Here is an 18170-nt window from a genome sequence, read left to right on the forward strand (position 1 = left end):
TCTCAACTACATGAGTGTGAAAATGAATATAGATTATGAATATTCGATAGGTGATGGGAACAAACGATACTGATGACCTGATTCTGTTGATATGGGCTCATTGTCAGGGGCTTAGTAGAGGTGTAGGCGGTGTGACAATCCCTATTCTTCACGAGTTGGTCAGTTAATTTTCAGTTTGTCCACAAAGTCTATAGTTTGTCGGTAAAATCGACTTTCAGTAGGCAAAATATCGCCCAAATTTTCTTTCATATATGTCTTCGTTGTTATATTTTAGTATGAGAGAGACATGTACCTCCAACCCTATCCTGGAAAGGCAAGCTACATTGCATGGTAAAATTAAATGTCAAAAATTAGTATTTTCAATACAAATAAGACAGGTTAGCAGAAAGCAGGTCTTTTGTTCGTTTCAACGTCCCAAAGTGCCGCTGGCTCTCCAAAGTGCCGCTGGCTCTCCAAAGTGCCGCTGATTCAACACAATACATATTCGGAGATAGCAAAGTTTAAATTCTCAAAAGTCTAACATCATGGCCTATCTTCTCTAGTTATTGCTTTCGTTTGTGTATATGCGTGTGTTGTTCTTTTGTGCATTGCCTCACGACATTTCCTTTAAATGTTTCCAGCAAGCCCTGCTATGTTGTCGAATGCATATTGACTTAATTTAGTACTTACGTAAGCTGATAATTATTGTTTAGTGCACATCTCGTGTAAAATGCCTATTTCCACATAAACTGCTTCTGCGGCGTAATTGGTTGCAACTCAGCGTTGACATAAGAATGCTTGCTAATAATAATAATAATACGAATATTTCAACAAGATAAAAGCTTCAACACAAGTATTGCTGTTTTCAATGCTTGTCCTGCTTAAAAGAAAAAAAATGTTAAAAGCCTAATTTACAATTTCAAAACTATGAATAAATAAGGTGTTAAAAGTCTATGATGAATTTTAAAAGGCAAGTTTATCAAAGCTACTTCATTTCAAAAATAGATCTAGTTTTTCCTTAAAAACCTTTTTGTTTTCGTCAGTTTTTACGTCTATAGGTAAATGCCCCCATGTAATACTTTGCCCCATGTAATACGTTGTATAACTTTGCCCCCATGTAATAAAATCCCTTCCTCGCATATTCGCGTTTTGATCCGTGGCAAAGGGGCTATGCATTTGTTGTTTCTTGTGGTCTTGATGTGTGCACGTGTTGTGGTGTGATTCTGCAAGGCATTATAATAATAATGATAATACGCCTAGAGCCCGACACGGGCAATACACTAGAAATACTAAATCAAAAAACAAATTTTATTTTAACCTAAATTTCCACTTATAACTTTCTTTCGAGCTCGGTGCTCTTTTCGTCTTTCATAGATCGCAATTCGATTTGCATTCACATTTTGACAGACATTTGCAATGGTTCGTCTCCATAGTTGACGATCAACAACCAGTTCTTGCCATTGGCCTAAGATTTTTCCAGATTTAAGAACGCTTTTGCACGTATCTTTATATCGTAGTTTCGGTCAACCAACAGAACGAGTGCCTTTGTCGAGCTGACCATACATAAGAGCTTTAACGGGACGATTGTCGTTCATTCTTGACACATGACCAAGCCAACGTAGACGATTTTTAATAAGTGTTATTTCTATATCGTCAACATCTGCTCGACGTAGTACTTCTTCATTGCTTACAAAGTCACTCCATTTTATTCGGAGAATCTTCCTCAAATGCCGTTGCTGGACTGTGCGAAGCTGATTGATGTGGTGTCGATACAGTGTCCAGGTTTCAGAACCATACGTGAGAAGTGGTGTTAAACACTGAGCATACACTTTCAGTTTTGTCGATATTGTAAGGTCATGTGAGTCGAATACACGTTCACGGAGCCTGCCATACACAGAAAACAAAGCTTGTATACGTGTGATGAGCTCGGTGTTCATTGAACATGCAAGGCATTGCATATATCATTATTCAAGATGTTTTGCACCAGGACACAAGCTCGTTTTATATTCAATTTTTCAGGTGACAGGACACTGCATTCTTTTGAGCCCCCGCCAGTTACTCTCATGGCACGCTCATGAAAAGCATCTAATTTTCTCGACTGACCAGTTGTTTGTTTCAGGTTTAAAACCCCACAGTATGTAACAGTATGTACAATCATAGAGCGATAAAGTTTACAAGTCGTTTTGCTGTCCAAGAAACATCTTAGTTTCGATAGTAGACGTAATCTGCCAGAAGCTCGTTTGTAGCATAGTTCAAAGTTGGTGCTTAGATTTAAAGTTGAATCAAATTCCACTACCAAATATCTATACGAAGTAGTAGTATTGATTTTCGTCCCTTTGTATTGAACACATATATCTTCACTCTGTTGCTTCAGACGCTGGGCAGTCCCATAAACCAACATCTCTGTTTTTCCTTTTTTCACATTTAGAATGAGTTCATTCTCATCCTTCCATTTTTTGAGGTTTTTCATTTGTAAAGATTTTGCTCAGATTTGTAACATCCTTATCCGCCCAAAAAATAACCGTATCGTCAGCATATTTGACAATGTGGGTCTCAATTACATCGGTTATGTCGTTAAAGAATAAAACAAAGAGTAAAGGTCCAAGGATTGAGCCCTGTGGAACACCAGAATTTAAATGCTAAGCTTCTGATAGGACGTCATTGTAGCTCACTTATGCTGACCAATTAAACAAGTAGTCCTCAAACCAGGTAAATTCTTTGCCGTCAACGACATATGATGTCACCAATTTGGAATGGCTGATAGTGCCAAAGGCCTTACTAAGATCAACAAACACAGCGCCGACTAGTTGCTATTTGTCCGCGTTTTTCCTGATATCATCTAACATTAGTGTTGCTGCTAGTTCTGTTGACATTAAAGCTCTGAAGCCAAATTGCTTGGTAGAAAGTAGTTTGTTTTCATCTAAAAAAATTATCAACTCTGCATTACGAACACCTGGTTCAAACAAAAGGTCAGACATCAAGTCACGTGGAAACACCCTAGATCCAAATATTGACATCAACTCGATCTTGCAATCACCCTCAAAAGCGACATTGGTCTAGTCCAATCCTCCAGATCTTACCACTCTGACGTAGCCATGACGTAGCCACTGACGTAGCCATGGTGTCGCAAAAGTATCTCTGTTCCTCTGTCACCAAAATGTAACGATATGCGTTAGGTTCGGCAGAGAGATGCGAGAGAGAGAGATAGGCAACGTGTTTCTTCGAGTGCTTCTCTTAATCAACTGAACTCTAATCAAGTACAAAACAACTTAAAAGAAAGCCTTAATTACCGATCAACACAATAGGACGCCGATACAGATTAACACATATCACAACAATTATACTTGAACAAACATCACTATACTCTTTTTTTATAAGAACCAGTAAATTTAAGTTCAGGCTGACTGTTCTTAATTTTTTCGAATATCTGAGGCTTGATTGCTCTCAATTTGTTCTTAAATTAAGAGGGTGTAAGCAGTGCTATTGCTAGCTTTTTCGCTCTAAGGAGGTGTTCAGGCCTTATTTGCCAACAAAGTGAGTGAGACAGCCTTAATTTGCTGACAAATTTGAAAATTCACCGAAAAAGCACCCATACATCGCTAAAAATCCTCAATTTTAAGAAAAAACGTTGTTCATAATTGCATTTTGCAGAAGCTTAGCCTTAGCCATTTGTTCTTAACTTTTGACCAGTTTTGGGGCTCGTGTTCTTATAAAATTGTTCTTATAAAAAAAGAGTGTATATTTCTACGACATAACTCATCAATGTAAAGTCACGAACATGTTACGATCAAATTCAAGTTCATATCTTTACATCATCCCCCGCCTTTTTTTCTAATGCGTCACAATTTCTCCATACCTCAACGGTGGCTCTATATTTTGCCTAAGCCGGGGTGGGCGATGGTGCTGTTGCTGACCAGGAACACCCTCCCTTTGGGCAAAAGGCTCTTCCCCAAAAGTGATTTCCATGGATTCAGGGACAGGGTGGTAGAGGACCCCTTTGTTGGCAGGTAAAACACATTGTTTGAGGTTGTCATGGTGAACTACCATAATTTTCCCATCCTTGGATCTGACCTTGCAGTTAACCCTATTTCTAGATAATACCTCATAATGGCCAATCCATCTCTTTCCAAACTTCCATGTTTTGGGGCGGTGTAGCCAGACAAAGTTACCAGGTAAAAATGGAGACCATTGTCTATTATGTGAAGAATCACGATAAGCTGCCTGCTTTGCTCTACTAACACTGAGACTTTTCTGAGAACTAGTCTTAATATCCTGAAGATTCTTTCTGATTGACTGTGTGTATTCTGACTGACTACAGGGATTTAGCAAGGGTATATCTAAATTTAACTCAAGTGGAGTACGAGCCATACGGCCAAAAATCATTTCATAGGGGCTAAATCCTGTAGACTCATGACAAGCTGTATTGTATGCAAACACAGCAAGGCTAACCCAGTTATCCCAGTCAGAAGGGTGATCTGACACAAATGAGGCAAGAATTCCCTGTATTGTCCTATTTTGGCGCTCGACAAGACCATCACATTGGGGGTGGTAGGCTGTTGTGCGGGACTTGTGTATACCCATTAACCTACATACTTCTTGCATTATATGGCTCTCTAAATTCCGACCTTGATCCGAGTGGATAACCATAGGAGGTCCAAACCGACTAAAAACTTGGTTAACTGAAACCTCAGCAACAGTTTTGGCTTTTTGGTCATTGGTAGGGAACACCTCGCACCATTTTGTGAAATGGTCCATAACAACCAAAAGATGCTTATTCCCTCTTGCAGTCTCTGGCAAAGGACCCATATAATCCATGGCCCAGAAAACAAAAGGCTCATTAATTTCATAGAACTTCATAGGTGCCTTATTGGAGTGAGAGTTTAACTTAATTTGGGCACATGTTTCACATTTACTGACAAAGTCTCTAATATCGACTGTCATTTTTGGCCATTAAAACCGATTACGAGCACGAGATAAAGACTTACTGACCCCTAGGTGACCAGAAATTGAGGGGAATGAATTCCCTGCAAAACAGATGGGATCAAAGCTTTGGGGATCACAAAGGCATATTGTGGGAATGATAAATGCTGGCTTTTTCACCAATAAACCGTCCAGAAGATATAAATGATCCCAGCAATTCCACAAAGTACGTAGAGTTTTATTTTGTGCCCAAACAAATGCAGGGGGTCTAGGAAATCCAGGGGGATGCAAACAAATGCAGGGGGATTTAGTTCCATTACCTTGCTTAAGTCAGGATCAGCTAACTGGCCATCAAGAAGACTAGAAACTGGAGCTAGAGTTGTGGCACAGGCTGGCAAAAACCCCTTTCCACAAGCTGAACCTATTCCATCCTCTGGGGCAGATAAAGATAAACGAGAGAGGGAGTCAGCATTGGTGTGACTTGTACCTGACCTACGCTGTATATTAAAAGGAAACTCTTGCAAGTCCATAACCCAGCGGCCTAAACGTCCCTTTGGTTCCAAGGAATGGAGCCATCGAAGTGCACTATGATCAGTGACTAGCAAGAAAGTAGACCAAAGCAAATAAGCACGAAATTGATTAACAGCAAAAATAACAGCTAAAGCCTCCTTTTCCGTAACAGAATAATTCTTTTCCCTTTCAGTAAGGGATCTACTAGCATAAACAATAACATGTTCTTTGCCCAAATGGTCCTTCTGAGCAATTTTAGCAGGGTCAATGTGTATGTAGTGATAACATCTAAGCTTTTGTTTTGTTCCCGCTGTGTTTTTCATGCTACGCTTCGCTGCTTGTATATACCGCTGTGTTTATTTAGAAATAGTTAGTTGGTTCGAAATGAGATAATAACACGACGTACGTCTCTTACTATCGACTTCGCTCTTCAATAATTCGTCCTTCGAGACTGTTACTTTATTAACAACACAGGTTGTTAAATGTACACCCTTTGATGAAACAACATGGCCAAGGAACAGAACTTTATCAGCTACAAAAGTACATTTAGAAGCCTTAACACGCAAATTATGGGTTCTAAACCTAGAAAAAAAAAGAAGTTAGTCGCTCACATTGTTGTTCTATGCTATTTGAGGGGATGATAATACCATCAAAATAACATAAGCAGGTATCATTTGTTAGGCTAGATAATACAATTTCAATAGCTCGCTGAAAGGTTGCTGGCCCCCCGGTGACTCCAAAAGGAAGCCGTACGAATTCCCACAATCCATCAGGGGTAACAAATGCTGTTTTTTCTTGGTCCTGGGGGTCAACTGAAATTTGCCAATACCCTGACAGTAAATCTAAGGTGCTAAAATACTTTGAGCCCTGTAATGCATCTAGCAAATCATCTATTCTGGGAAGAGCGTGAGCATCTTTCTTAGTGACCTGGTTTAGTTTTCGGCAGTCTACGCAGAAACAATATTTTCCATCCTTCTTCTTAACAAGAACTATGGGAGAAGCCCAGGGGCTAGAACTTGGTTGAATAGCCCCTTGTTCCAGCATATCATCAACCTGAGCCCGAGATTCTTCTCTGTAAGCATAGGGGAGCCTTGTTGGATATTGGCGGATGGGGATGCATCCCCTGCATCAATTTTATGGGTGCCAACATTGGTATGGCCTAGTGACTCTTCAAAAACATCAGAAAATTCCATCAATGTTTGCAAAATAATTTTCCTTTCCTGTCCTGTAACTGATGGACCAATGGCTTGCATAAGTTGGTGACTAATGTCAGATGTTAAAACTGTTGTACCACAGAGGGGGGAAGCAGCAGTATTATGGTTAGATTCTGAAGATGAAACTATTTAAACGGGGGGACAAAATTCACTTACTTTCTGTCCAGCCTGCAATTGAATGTCAACATTAGATGTATTCATTAGACGAACAATAACATTTCTGCCATCTGCTTGACAGACTGAATATGCTGCAAAAATACTATCTGACATGTCAGAAATCTCTGATAAAGGAGAAATCATTCCTAACTGTTCTAGGCTACTCTTAGGAACGTGGCAATTAACCAATACTTCACTACGACCTGGCACACAAATTGAAGATGGTATAGATACTGAAACTGGACTACGTGTCGCAGATTGAACAAGAGCACATGGCAAATTCATAACAGGACTGGATACTTTAGAATTGGAAGGCTGGTTGGCAAACTTAGAGGTATGCGGCGTCAGGGAAAGGGACCCATGAGGACCTAGTAAGGAATAACTCCCATCAGAAAAGACAGACACACTGAGGCCATGTGAAGTTAAGAAATCCCAACCCAAAACACATTCGAGAGAATGGGATAGATGGGAAGAGACAAGAAAGTAGACAAGAAAATTATAAGTAATGGCCTTGCTGCTAGGAAATGACAACCCAAGTTGTGTTGTATCTGCAACAGGCAAGGATTGGCCAGTAATGTTTGTACACAAGGGACTGTTTTGGACGAGAACTGGCCTAGGCCGAAGTTTTTCAACCACTTCTGAGCTTATAAAGGATTTCATGGACCTAGTATCAATCAAAGCATGGACATCTACCCTCTACCCCACCTATAGCACATTTAACAACAGGTTGCTTGGAGGATGAAATAAAAAGACATAAGGGGGAAACAAGAGAAAATGTCTGGGGGTGACCTTCAACCCAGCCCTTCCTTAAGGCACCCCGTTGAAGTTTAAAGAATTGTGACTTACAAGGGCACGAGTAGTTGGCGGCGGATATGGTGTATTCTGTGCAGCAGCTTCTCTTGGTGACACTCCCGTCTGTGTACGAGTGCGCTGACCATGAAATGGCTGCTTTTGAGGGCAATTCTGAGCTGTGTGGCCAATACCACAGCAAACACGGCATTGAGGATGCAACCAGGGACATGATGCACGGAAATGACCAGGCTGCTGGCAATGAAAGCAACATTGCTGGTTCTTTCGTCGATATTCTAAATCCTTCCATCGTTCAGCATTTGAAGGACGGCTGGGGCGTTTCGCGAAGGGTGGTGGCTAATGTTGTCGCTGGATGTCCTCCACAGCGGTCTGCAACTTTGATTGCTCTGTGGTCAGGGCAGTAACAGCGGCGGTGAGGGGACGTGTGGCATAAAATCGATGAAGGAAATCCCGTATCTCTTCCAACGTCGGGGTGGGGTTGCTTTCCAACAACTTCAAACGAGTGTCAGCAGGCAACCCTTTCATGAACTGTCGAGTCGACAACGCCTGCTTGGCATCATCTACAAGATCAGGATCGGCTTTGTATAGCAATTCAGTCAACTCATGTAAATACAAAGAGGGATCCTTACCAGGGCAAAGGTGTCGGGCATCAAACTCAAAAAAATACTGCTCGCGTGCAACCAACGGGCACAAAAGGCGGCGTAAACTAGAAGTCAAATTAGCATAGGAATCGGTGTTCTCCGCAGCCAAAGTGTGGTAAAAACTCGACGCTTGGCCACAAAGAAAGGCTGGAAGCTTTCGAAGTCGTGCAGCATCATTCCATCCGTTGGCAGTGGCAAGAATTAAAATCGCCAGCCTCAAATTTATCTGGAAGCACAGAAACTGACGTAGCCATGGTGTCGCAAAAGTATCTCTGTTCCTCTGTCACCAAAATGTAGAGATATGCGTTAGGTTCGGCAGAGAGATGCGAGAGAGATAGGCAACGTGTTTCTTCGAGTGCTTCTCTTAATCAACTGAACTTTAATCAACTACAAAACAACTTAAAAGAAAGCCTTAATTACCGATCAACACAAAAGGACACCGATACAGATTAACACATACCACAACAATTATACTTGAACAAACATCACTATATTGGTACGACATAACTCATCACTGTAAAGTCACGAACATGTTACGATCAAATTCAAGTTCATATCTTTACATATTGTTGCCAATATGAAGCTTTCTGAAAACGTTTCCAAATTTCGCCAAGCTTTCACAAAGAATATGTCCGAGTCAGTCAGTATTGATACCGAATATGATACATCAGACAAGAAATGGCAAACACTACACACTGCCATGACGGAGGCAGCTCTGGAATCTTTTGGCAAAAGTAGGCCACCCAAAACGACTGGATGGCTGAATTTGCTACAACTCTGGAACCATCACTGGAAGTAAAGTCAGAAGTACACAAAGTGTAGAACAACAGACCGATCCGCGCTTCACACAGGGCTCTACATGCAGCTCAGAGTGAACTCCAAAGAAAATCGAGAGCCTACGCAAACAAATTCTGGAACTCTCTGTGTGACGAGATACAAACCGTGGCTGACATGGGAAACCTACGCAAACTTTACCAGGGCATTCGCAAGGCGATTGGACCGACGACCAAGAGGGTGTCCGTTGAAGTCCAAAGATGGCTCTCTCATAACCGACACTACAATGCAGTTGGCACGCTGGGTTGAGCACTACTATGAGAGCTAAGGGCCATCAGCGCTGCTGGTTCTGAGGCCATGCCCAGCTAAGACGTGATGATGGAACTCGACCAAACACCCACTATGGAACCATGCACCATGCATTATGATGATCACGATGACATCTACCTTCACACAAGGTCGAATGGTCATCTCTACCAACCGTCCAAACTACGTGCCAAAACGAAAGTATGCCGAGTTCTTGTGCGAGAGCTACTTTTCGCTGATGACGGGGTCTTCGTCTCCCACAGTCTGGAAGTTCTGCAGCGTCTTATGGACCGATTTAGCGCTGCCTGTACAGACTTCTCCCTTATCATAAGCACAAAGAAAACGATTGTTATGAATCGCTCAACAGCAGACAGCCCAGCAATACGAGTTAAAAACCAAGAGTTGAACGTTGTCGATATTCTCCACCATCAGTACCGATCTGTCCCTTGACAGAGAGCTGGAAGTGCGTATCGGCAAAGCGGCAACCACCTTCAGCCCGTTCTCGGGCCAGGAACAACAAACACCTTACTGAGAAAACAAAGACACGTATCTACGAGACCTGCGTGCTGCTGCACGTATCTTTATGGATCTGAAACCTGGACCACATACACCAGACACGAAAGAAAGTTAAATCCTTTTCACATGCGCAACCTCCGCAGAATCATCTGTGTGTCCTGGAAGGACCATGTCACCAACCAGGAGGTTCTGACCTGGATAGGAAGCAATTCAATGTTCGACATCTTGAAATCCAGGAGAATGAGATGGCTGGGACGCCTGCATTGGATGGAGGACGGGCGGCTGCCAAAAGACATCCTCTATGGTTAGCTAAGTAGCGGGTTCAAGAGGGAGAGGACGGCGCAAACTGAGGTTCAAAGACTGTGCCAACAAAGATCTCACGGAAATGGGCATTCCCCTGGAAAACTGGGAAGCAATGGCATCTGACCGCGTGGTGTGGAAACTGCACTCCAGGAAGGAAGCAAAACGATTCACACTGACTATCTAGATAGACAAAAGAGACGGCGGGTCACGAATCTGAATTGTGCTGAGGCCCCAATCTGAAGTGTGTCGATCAGACTTAATGCTTTTGGCTTCTTATCTTTTGCACCATAAAATCTCTCGCAGATTGTTTGCAATTTTGTATGAATTGTATTGTATTGTATTGTATTGTATTGTATTGTATTGTATTGTATTGTATTGTATTGTATTGTATTGTATTGTATTGTATTGTATTGTATGACCAACTTCAAGAAGATGCAACAGAAATTACCGATGGTCAAGATTCCAGGTTTTAAAAAGTATCATTGCATCTCGAAAGCAATGAGCTGCACTTCTCTTTGTTATATTGACCTTCACATTCAAACCTGCTTAATTTGTTGCAGAATTTCAGTTCACTTTCACTAGATCGTGCAAAATATTCTTCATAGTACTTTCTGCTTTGCAATTTCCTGCGAAACTCAGTCAGAAAAAACAGGAGTTCTTTTCTTGCCTCAGGGCTGACATCTTCCTGTAAGAACAGTTTGCCTGTTTCAAATATGGTCAGTAAAAACTTGACCTGTCTCTCCTGGACTCCAATGGCAATTTTTCTATAGGCACGCAGCAGTGGCGAAGTGGCAACCGTTTGACCAACCGGGAAAAGTAGCCAATAGGGCGCCAATAGGTGCTAAAGTTGCATAACCTTGGGTCTTGTAAAACGGGCTCAGAAAAACTTTGCTTTACCTGAGAATCAGTTTGTTGCAAACACTGTCATAGGAAACGAAACGGGGGGTCGGGGGCTGGCCTCGGAATTATTTTTAAGTCACCCTATTTAGAATGTCAGAACATGCCCAATTACGAAAATCAAAGTTTTTCATTCACAATTGGCATTGGCATGAAGAAGATTCTCAGTCAAATTGACTGTATTTGAAACGTCTACACGGCTAATAAAATTTGTAGGTATCAAATGATGTATTGTCCTCAGTTTTAGGTATTAAATGATGACAGCGGCGGTTTTAAGGTGGGTCGAGGCGGAAAGCAACTTCTCTGGCCTAGGAGACGAGATTCTTTTCGATTAAACTCGATCTCGAAAACTTTAAAAATTTGACGAAATACATGACTTCATTCTCATAAATTTTCAAAGTTTTGCAGCATATCTTTTAAAAAAAAGTAAAGAGGTACCTCAACACCTGCTAGCCTAATGACTGTGTTGCTCCTGCTTCCACGCTACAGTTGCAAATCATTTACAAAAGATATGATTTATGATCAGGTATTGAACATGTGCTTAAAACTGTAGACTTGTCCGAAAAATATCTGATAACATATCTTGGACAAATGGATTTTAAGAGATCTTGCTGCCGTCCGGTTTGCGCAAATTGATGATTTTGCAGATTGATGGCTCCTTCAGTATGAGAAACTGCGCGTAGACATGGTAGAATGGATAAAGAATATCTTAAGAAAAGACACAGTCTCTATTCCGGGACAAAACTTTGAAGAAAGATTAGAATACTTTAATAATAAAATTTGAAACCAGTTTTATCAAAACAGCCGGTTTAACTTTCCATTAAATTTACAGAAGGCTCTTACATGAGGGCATCAATCCTCAATAAATTCTGTATAATGTTTTTAAAAAGTTTTCAAGACTTTTGGCTTCAATTAGTCATAGTTTTTTTAGGGTACAAAACTCCTGCTTGTAACGTACAAAAAGCATGATGCATAGGAGATCTTAGTTGAATTGCAAAGTAAAATAGCTTACCAACAACAGGACGTTGAGAAAGTATTGTTCTTTATCATACCTAGAGCAGTTTTTAATATTAAGGGATAGTTTATGGCCCAAAGAAAAAGGACTATTGTTCAAGATAGACAACACAAGGAATATGCACATATTACGTCATCAAAAAACGGCATTATTTGAAAAATCCTCTTCTCCCTAAATAATCATTTTTACAAGCTTTAAGAAATAGCCATAATGACTGTTACCGTTTGTGAAATCCCAACCCCCCTCCCCCCTCCCCAATCCATCTTTGATTACGTAATATGTGAACGTTACCATACCCAATGGCCAACACATCGATAATTTTATCCAGTTATAACTATTTTGATTGGAAAGAGCACAGGGTAGTGCTCAATTAATTTTTCCAATGTGCGAGCCCTCTCAGTTATTCGATATCAGATAGTCGAAATGATTCGCATTAGTCATAAGTCAAAAAACTAATATGGTTAGTCAAAAGTCATGGGTTTCACAAACAGTGTGCTAGTTAGCTAGTGAAAACCCCTACTACCCCCTTAACAGATATCGAATTAATTCAAGTATTGCGCATTTGCTTGACAAAATTAAAAGCTAACGAGGGTTGGAAGTGAGAGTAGGCTAAAAGTTTCAGAAGAAAAAAATTTAATATATTCAAAAATTTTTTGCTTTTTTCAAAGCCATTTTCAAAACAAAATATGTTTTTCTCAAGGTTTTCAAAAAATTTTCAAGGTTTTCAATTTATGATTGTAATCAGTTTTAGTTTTATCCGAAGGTTAGTTGCCTTTTGAAAGTTTTCAAGTTTTTGAAAAAATAACTTGGGGGCAAAGGGCGCACCGGGAAATTTCGCGGTGTCCCGGTGGGCCAGTCCACTTCTGGGACGCAGCACTGATTGGATAACTATACCGGCCTTGTGCTTGCGTTTTTCTGATTGGCCTACTTCGATCCAAAACTGGGTATATATTTTCCATCTTGCTCTTTCGGACCCTTTTTCAGACGTTTTATGCTCTAAGGAGTGTCAGACGAAAAGGTTTTAGTCAGCCAATATGTTATAGAATGTTTGCTTTTTTCAAAGCCATTTTCAAGTTCTGCACCGCCAAAAACACCGTTCAAATTATAAAGTAAGAGAACAAGGAGAAATTTGATACGAACGGAACAATACGTTTTGTAGATAGCGAAGAAATGGAAGTAGAAAATGCAATGATTGACGATGCTTCTGCTGCAGCCAATGGTAATAAAAAAGGGAAATTTCCAGCATTGCTAAACTTTTTTATTCTTTTTGTGGAAGAAGGGAATTAATTGAATATGAGAAACAGAAACAACCAGGTTTCAGCTCCCAAACTACAGCACCCGTAGTGAAAATGAATTACCCAGGGTAAAGCAGTATGCCAAACAGGCTTTGATTTGTACTGTAAACCCTGGGGCAGTGGTCCTACCATGATTGAATGATGCATATTCAATGCAAGAGGCAGCAAAACGCGTATTTCATCAGCGCTAGATATGAGGGAAGAGCTTACAAAGAGAAAAATTAAAGCTTGAGCCCTGCGAATTCGGATGGCAATTTGATCAGAAAGCGAAACAATATTTTTTAAAATGGTCTACTTTTTGGGTCGTCGAATACTGTCTCGTTTGTCATTAAGTTGCAGAAATGGTGTGATAGTAAGGTCATCGATGGTATGTTTTTGGCTGCAGAAGTGTTCTGCAACACCAGATTTGTCTATATTTTGTTGATGTCTCGTCGGTGCTCGTTAAATCTGTTATCCAGTCTTTTAACGACCAAACAATGCACTGAAAACATCCTTCCAGCAAACAACTTCCAAACCATTATTTGTTTATGTATCTATCTCATATGAAACGGCTTTTGGACTATGTATGTAGGTTGTTCCGAGTCGTTTGTTACAAACAACCTCCAACAACAACTCAGAACTGTATACCTACAGGTAGTTGCAATAGAATGACGTTCATGCGGCTTATCTACTTCTTATTAACACCTCAAGAGAAGGCGTATATGTTATAAAAAAGAAAAATAACTACAGGTGTTTATATCAAGCATTGAATTAAGGTTTCATTGTTCTTACGCATCCGGTAACTGCCAAAAACGGACCTTTTACCTTGCCACATTACAATTAATCCAGATTGCCAAGTTGTTTTTCTGCAGGCAAGAGCTGGTGGAGTACAGAAAAGCCACCATGGTGCATACATCGATGTTCTTTGCCATTTTTTCAGTTTTTCAGTTATCTGTTATACGCAGCAACCTTGTATCAAAAGGTTCTTACTTCATCGAGCTTGGAGATGCACAAAATGAAGGTTCTGATCTAAGCTTGGGTACAACAGTTTTTAGCAAGAACTTTCATAAATGCAGTCTAGCGGAAAGCTGTCGATATCTATCACTGGATACAAATACAAATAAATACACTCAAATATCAAATGAAGATGAGATACCAACAAACAGAACTGGATTCAAGATCTGGAAGAAGATTACTCCACAAGGTACCCCAAAGGCTAAAAATTCTTATCAACTTGTTATGCCATACTTTTTTTTCCCAAGAAGTTTCTATCGAAAGTCAGCTTAAAAACAGATTGATTTTACAAGGAGAGGTTGCAATTCGTCTAGCGTCAAATATTATTAATTGACAATCTTAAGGTGGTAGATGAGCCTGTGTCATTTTACGGGGTAGTACCGCCCAGCGGCGTAACGCAGTTTCGATAACTAAGGGGCCCCATAATGAAGTGTTTTTAAGACTTTGCCCAAGTTTACTTATTTTTAAAAAAATATAATTCTACTGCTCTTCAACTAAAGATAACACAGTTGAAAAACATCTCATTTTAGATATTGCTATTGTGTATGTCATGTTCCACAGCGTCGGATGGGACTTTCTTGCAGTCCTTAAATGGGGGCCCCGCCTCAGCCTTTTCCTTACGGCCCCAGATGCCTCCGTTACGTCATTAGTACCAGAGCTCTGCCTATAAGTGTCGTTAGTGACTCTGTCTCTTTAACCACTACAGTAGAGTTGCAGTCGATAGTGAATTGACGATCCCATCCTTCTCTCTTTCAAAATTAAAATCAACAGCTAAACTTCCTCTTCTTAGCCTTCACTTCTTTCCTTTGTAAAGACTTTGTTATATGCCTCCAGGCTTCTCCCTAACACGACAGACTTAAATGGAAAATAGACTTGAAAATGTCCACCTGCAAGTTTAACCACAGCTGCTTCATGAGTAATTTATTTTGGATGTGGAAAAAATTAAAAAACCATTTACGTCGGTTCTCAAAAAACATACCATTGTGCAAAGTATCAAATAAGTATCTGCTACTTCAAAATCTTATATACGTTCTGCGTATCCATGTTAACTAGAAATGCTATTTTTGTGAAACAAAGCATGATTTTTGTATTGTAATGAAAGTCCCTGCTTACTCTTCGTAATTTAAAAAAGATACTATCCAATGAAAAATCAAAATATAAAAGCCTTAGAATCAAACAACAAGGCTGTCGAATAAATACAATAAAGTCAGACTTTTAAGGAAATCCTTAAAGTAACCTACAACTTTCCTTTTCAAAGGACCAACATATCGAAGCTGCAAAGACGCATACAAAGCAGGAAACCTTGGCAGCGGAGTCATCAAGATACGGTTACCAGGCGGGCAATCTGCACAAGTATACTGTGATATGGAAACAGACGGCGGAGGGTGGACTGTGTTTTTACGGAGGGTGACAAGTCTAACAAACTTCAACAGAACATGGCAGGAATGTGCACAAGGCTTTGGTGATCTCGAGGGCAATTTCTGGTTGGGACTGGACACAATCCACTATTTGACAAGCCGTGACAATGTCACCTTGAGAATAGACCTTAAAGCGACAAACGGCACGCAGGGGTTTGCAAAGTATACTGAATTTCGCATTGCAGGAAGGGAGACAGAGTACACAATACATATTGATGGATACACAGGCGACATTGGGGACTCTATGACAACTGGGAGAAAATTCTCAACTTGGGACAACGACAATGATAACAGAAACGATCTTAATTGTGCTGCTTCCCGCGCAGGGCCATGGTGGTATTGGAGCTGTTCTGGGGTCCGCTTAATGAGTCTCTTCCCAACAGAGACAAAAATACTATACGAAAAATTGAGATGGGAATCGTGGGGTGATATTTCCCATAAGATCGCTTTCGCAGAGATGAAACTGCGAGAATAGTTTGATAAAGGCCACGACGGGAAAAAAGCACGGTGTTTAAGAGGGAGACACATCTAGCACGTAGATAATGGAGGTCGACAGACCCCGTTTACACTGTGCCGGCTAAAATTTTTCCGCATAAAACTTCTTCGGATTGATTTGTGTTTACACTGTGCCGCATAAATATTGTCCACTTTGCCCTCCCGTTTACACTGTGCCGGATAACTGCAGTCACATGACCTAAATCATGCACAGAACGCCCAAAATGAAGTCTTCTCTGGGCAAGAAAATAATAACAAAACTCTACAAATAATAACAAATAATAACAAATAATAACAAATCGCCAACGTAAAAAGACTTCATTTTCTCTTCAGAATCATCTGCTTCTCTTTTAGACCAAATCCAAAAATATTGTCGATATAAATTAGGCCTAGTTTGTTTTAATAGTTTGTTCCTGAAACAAAATGACACTGAACTAGCAACGAAAGTACCGACAAGGATGCCAATTTTACGTGGACTGGCAAGATACTGCACTTTTAACACGAGTATTCATCAACAAGAAGGCAGCCAAGATGGCGAAATGTCTTGATTGGAAGACAATGAAAACTAAATTAGATGAAATAGCCAATCGCTTTCGAGCAAGATACGATGTTGATAAAATTTATCCGGATAAAAGCGTTTACACTGTACCACATAGTTCTCCGAACTAATTTAATCCACTTTTCTAGGTGCACTAATTTTGTTCGGATAGCCGCTCTCAAATTCGTGCGGATAGCGTGGGTCTAGTGTAGCACGCGGCGCCTATCTGAACTAATTTTGATGCGGATAAAATTTCTCCGGCATAGTGTAAACGGGATCTAAAACTAACCCTGGTTGATTTAACACAGCCAGTTGGATTCGTGTCTTAAAAATTATACCTTCACTCATTTTTGACTGCATTAAGCACCAATAAAGTGAATGATGTAAAAGTTTAAAAAGAAACTCTAACAGGATCAGTAGAGTTAATTTTCAGCTGGTCCACAAAATCTTTAGTTTGTTGGTAAAATCGACTTTCAGTAGGCAAAATATCGCCCAAATTTTCTTTCATTTATGTCTTCGTTGTTATATTTAACTATGAGAGAGACATGCACCTCCAACCCTAGTCTGAAAGGCCAAACTTCATTACTGCATGGTAAAATCAAATGTCAAAAAATTAGTATTTTCAATACGAATAAGACAGGTTTGCAGAAAGCAGGTCTTTTGTTCGTTTCAAGGGCCCAAAGTGCCTCTGACTCTCCAATTTTTCCATGAAATGACAGGCTGCGATTCAACACAATACATATTCGGAGATGGCAAAGTTTAAATTCTCAAAAGTCTTACATCATGGCCCAGCCTGTAGTTATTCTTTTCGTTTGTGTATTTTACGAGTCAGCCTCACTACATTTCCTTTAAATGTTTCCAGCAAGCCCTGCTATGTTGTCGAATGCATATTGACTTAATTTAGTACTTACGTAAGCTGATAATTAATGCTTAGTGCACATCTCGTGTAAAATGCTTATTTCCACATAAACTGCTTTTGATGCGTAATTGGTTGCAGCTCAGCGTTGACATAAGAATGCTTGTTGACTGTGCGGTTGCCTTCCTTCTTGTCTCAAAATCTGCCGGGCTCATATATGCAGCACAGCAAAAGATAAAATAAGTACTGGATCGATGCCTCACCCTAGAAGCTTAATTTCTAACCAGCCCACAACCTCGAATATGCCCCCATCCTGACATGCAATTTTTCACAATACATGATTTAAAAAAAGCGTTTTTAAGGCATCTTTAAGAAACTGTCCCGCTCTCCTTCCACCACTCCCTTGAATTAGCGCCTATCCAAAAACGTCCCAAAATGAATCCAATACTTGCGAATCTCCTTCTCTAATGTCCTTGCACTTTTATATTTTCTCGAATATTAAAAATCTCAAATATAGAATATGAATATAACAGA

At 40.3% G+C, this 18170-nt stretch overlaps 2 protein-coding genes across 3 annotated transcripts in view; one reads left to right on the forward strand and one right to left on the reverse strand.

Annotated features, from left to right (window-relative positions):
* The window catches only part of LOC148957941 (DNA fragmentation factor subunit beta-like), a 57501-nt gene that overhangs the window by 29941 nt on the left and 9390 nt on the right, over positions 1–18170 (reverse strand). The window contains exon 5 of one of the 2 annotated variants that reach the window (XM_089114143.1): positions 692–780. The exons of the other annotated variant lie outside the window; for it this stretch is intronic. The gene's annotated coding sequence lies outside the window, so the exon portion shown is untranslated. Of the gene's footprint in view, positions 1–691; positions 781–18170 lie in introns of those variants that run through there. 2 annotated transcript variants of the gene reach the window in all.
* LOC135688122 (fibrinogen-like protein A) lies at positions 14219–16222 on the forward strand. Its single transcript, XM_065204833.2, has 2 exons — positions 14219–14519; positions 15588–16222. The coding sequence occupies exons 1-2, from the start codon at positions 14219–14221 to the stop codon at positions 16220–16222; spliced, it is 936 nt and encodes a 311-aa protein (XP_065060905.2).

This window comes from Rhopilema esculentum, chromosome 19, assembly GCF_057945365.1.
Source record: "Rhopilema esculentum isolate cy_ngs chromosome 19, ASM5794536v1, whole genome shotgun sequence".
NCBI lineage: Eukaryota > Metazoa > Cnidaria > Scyphozoa > Rhizostomeae > Rhizostomatidae > Rhopilema > Rhopilema esculentum.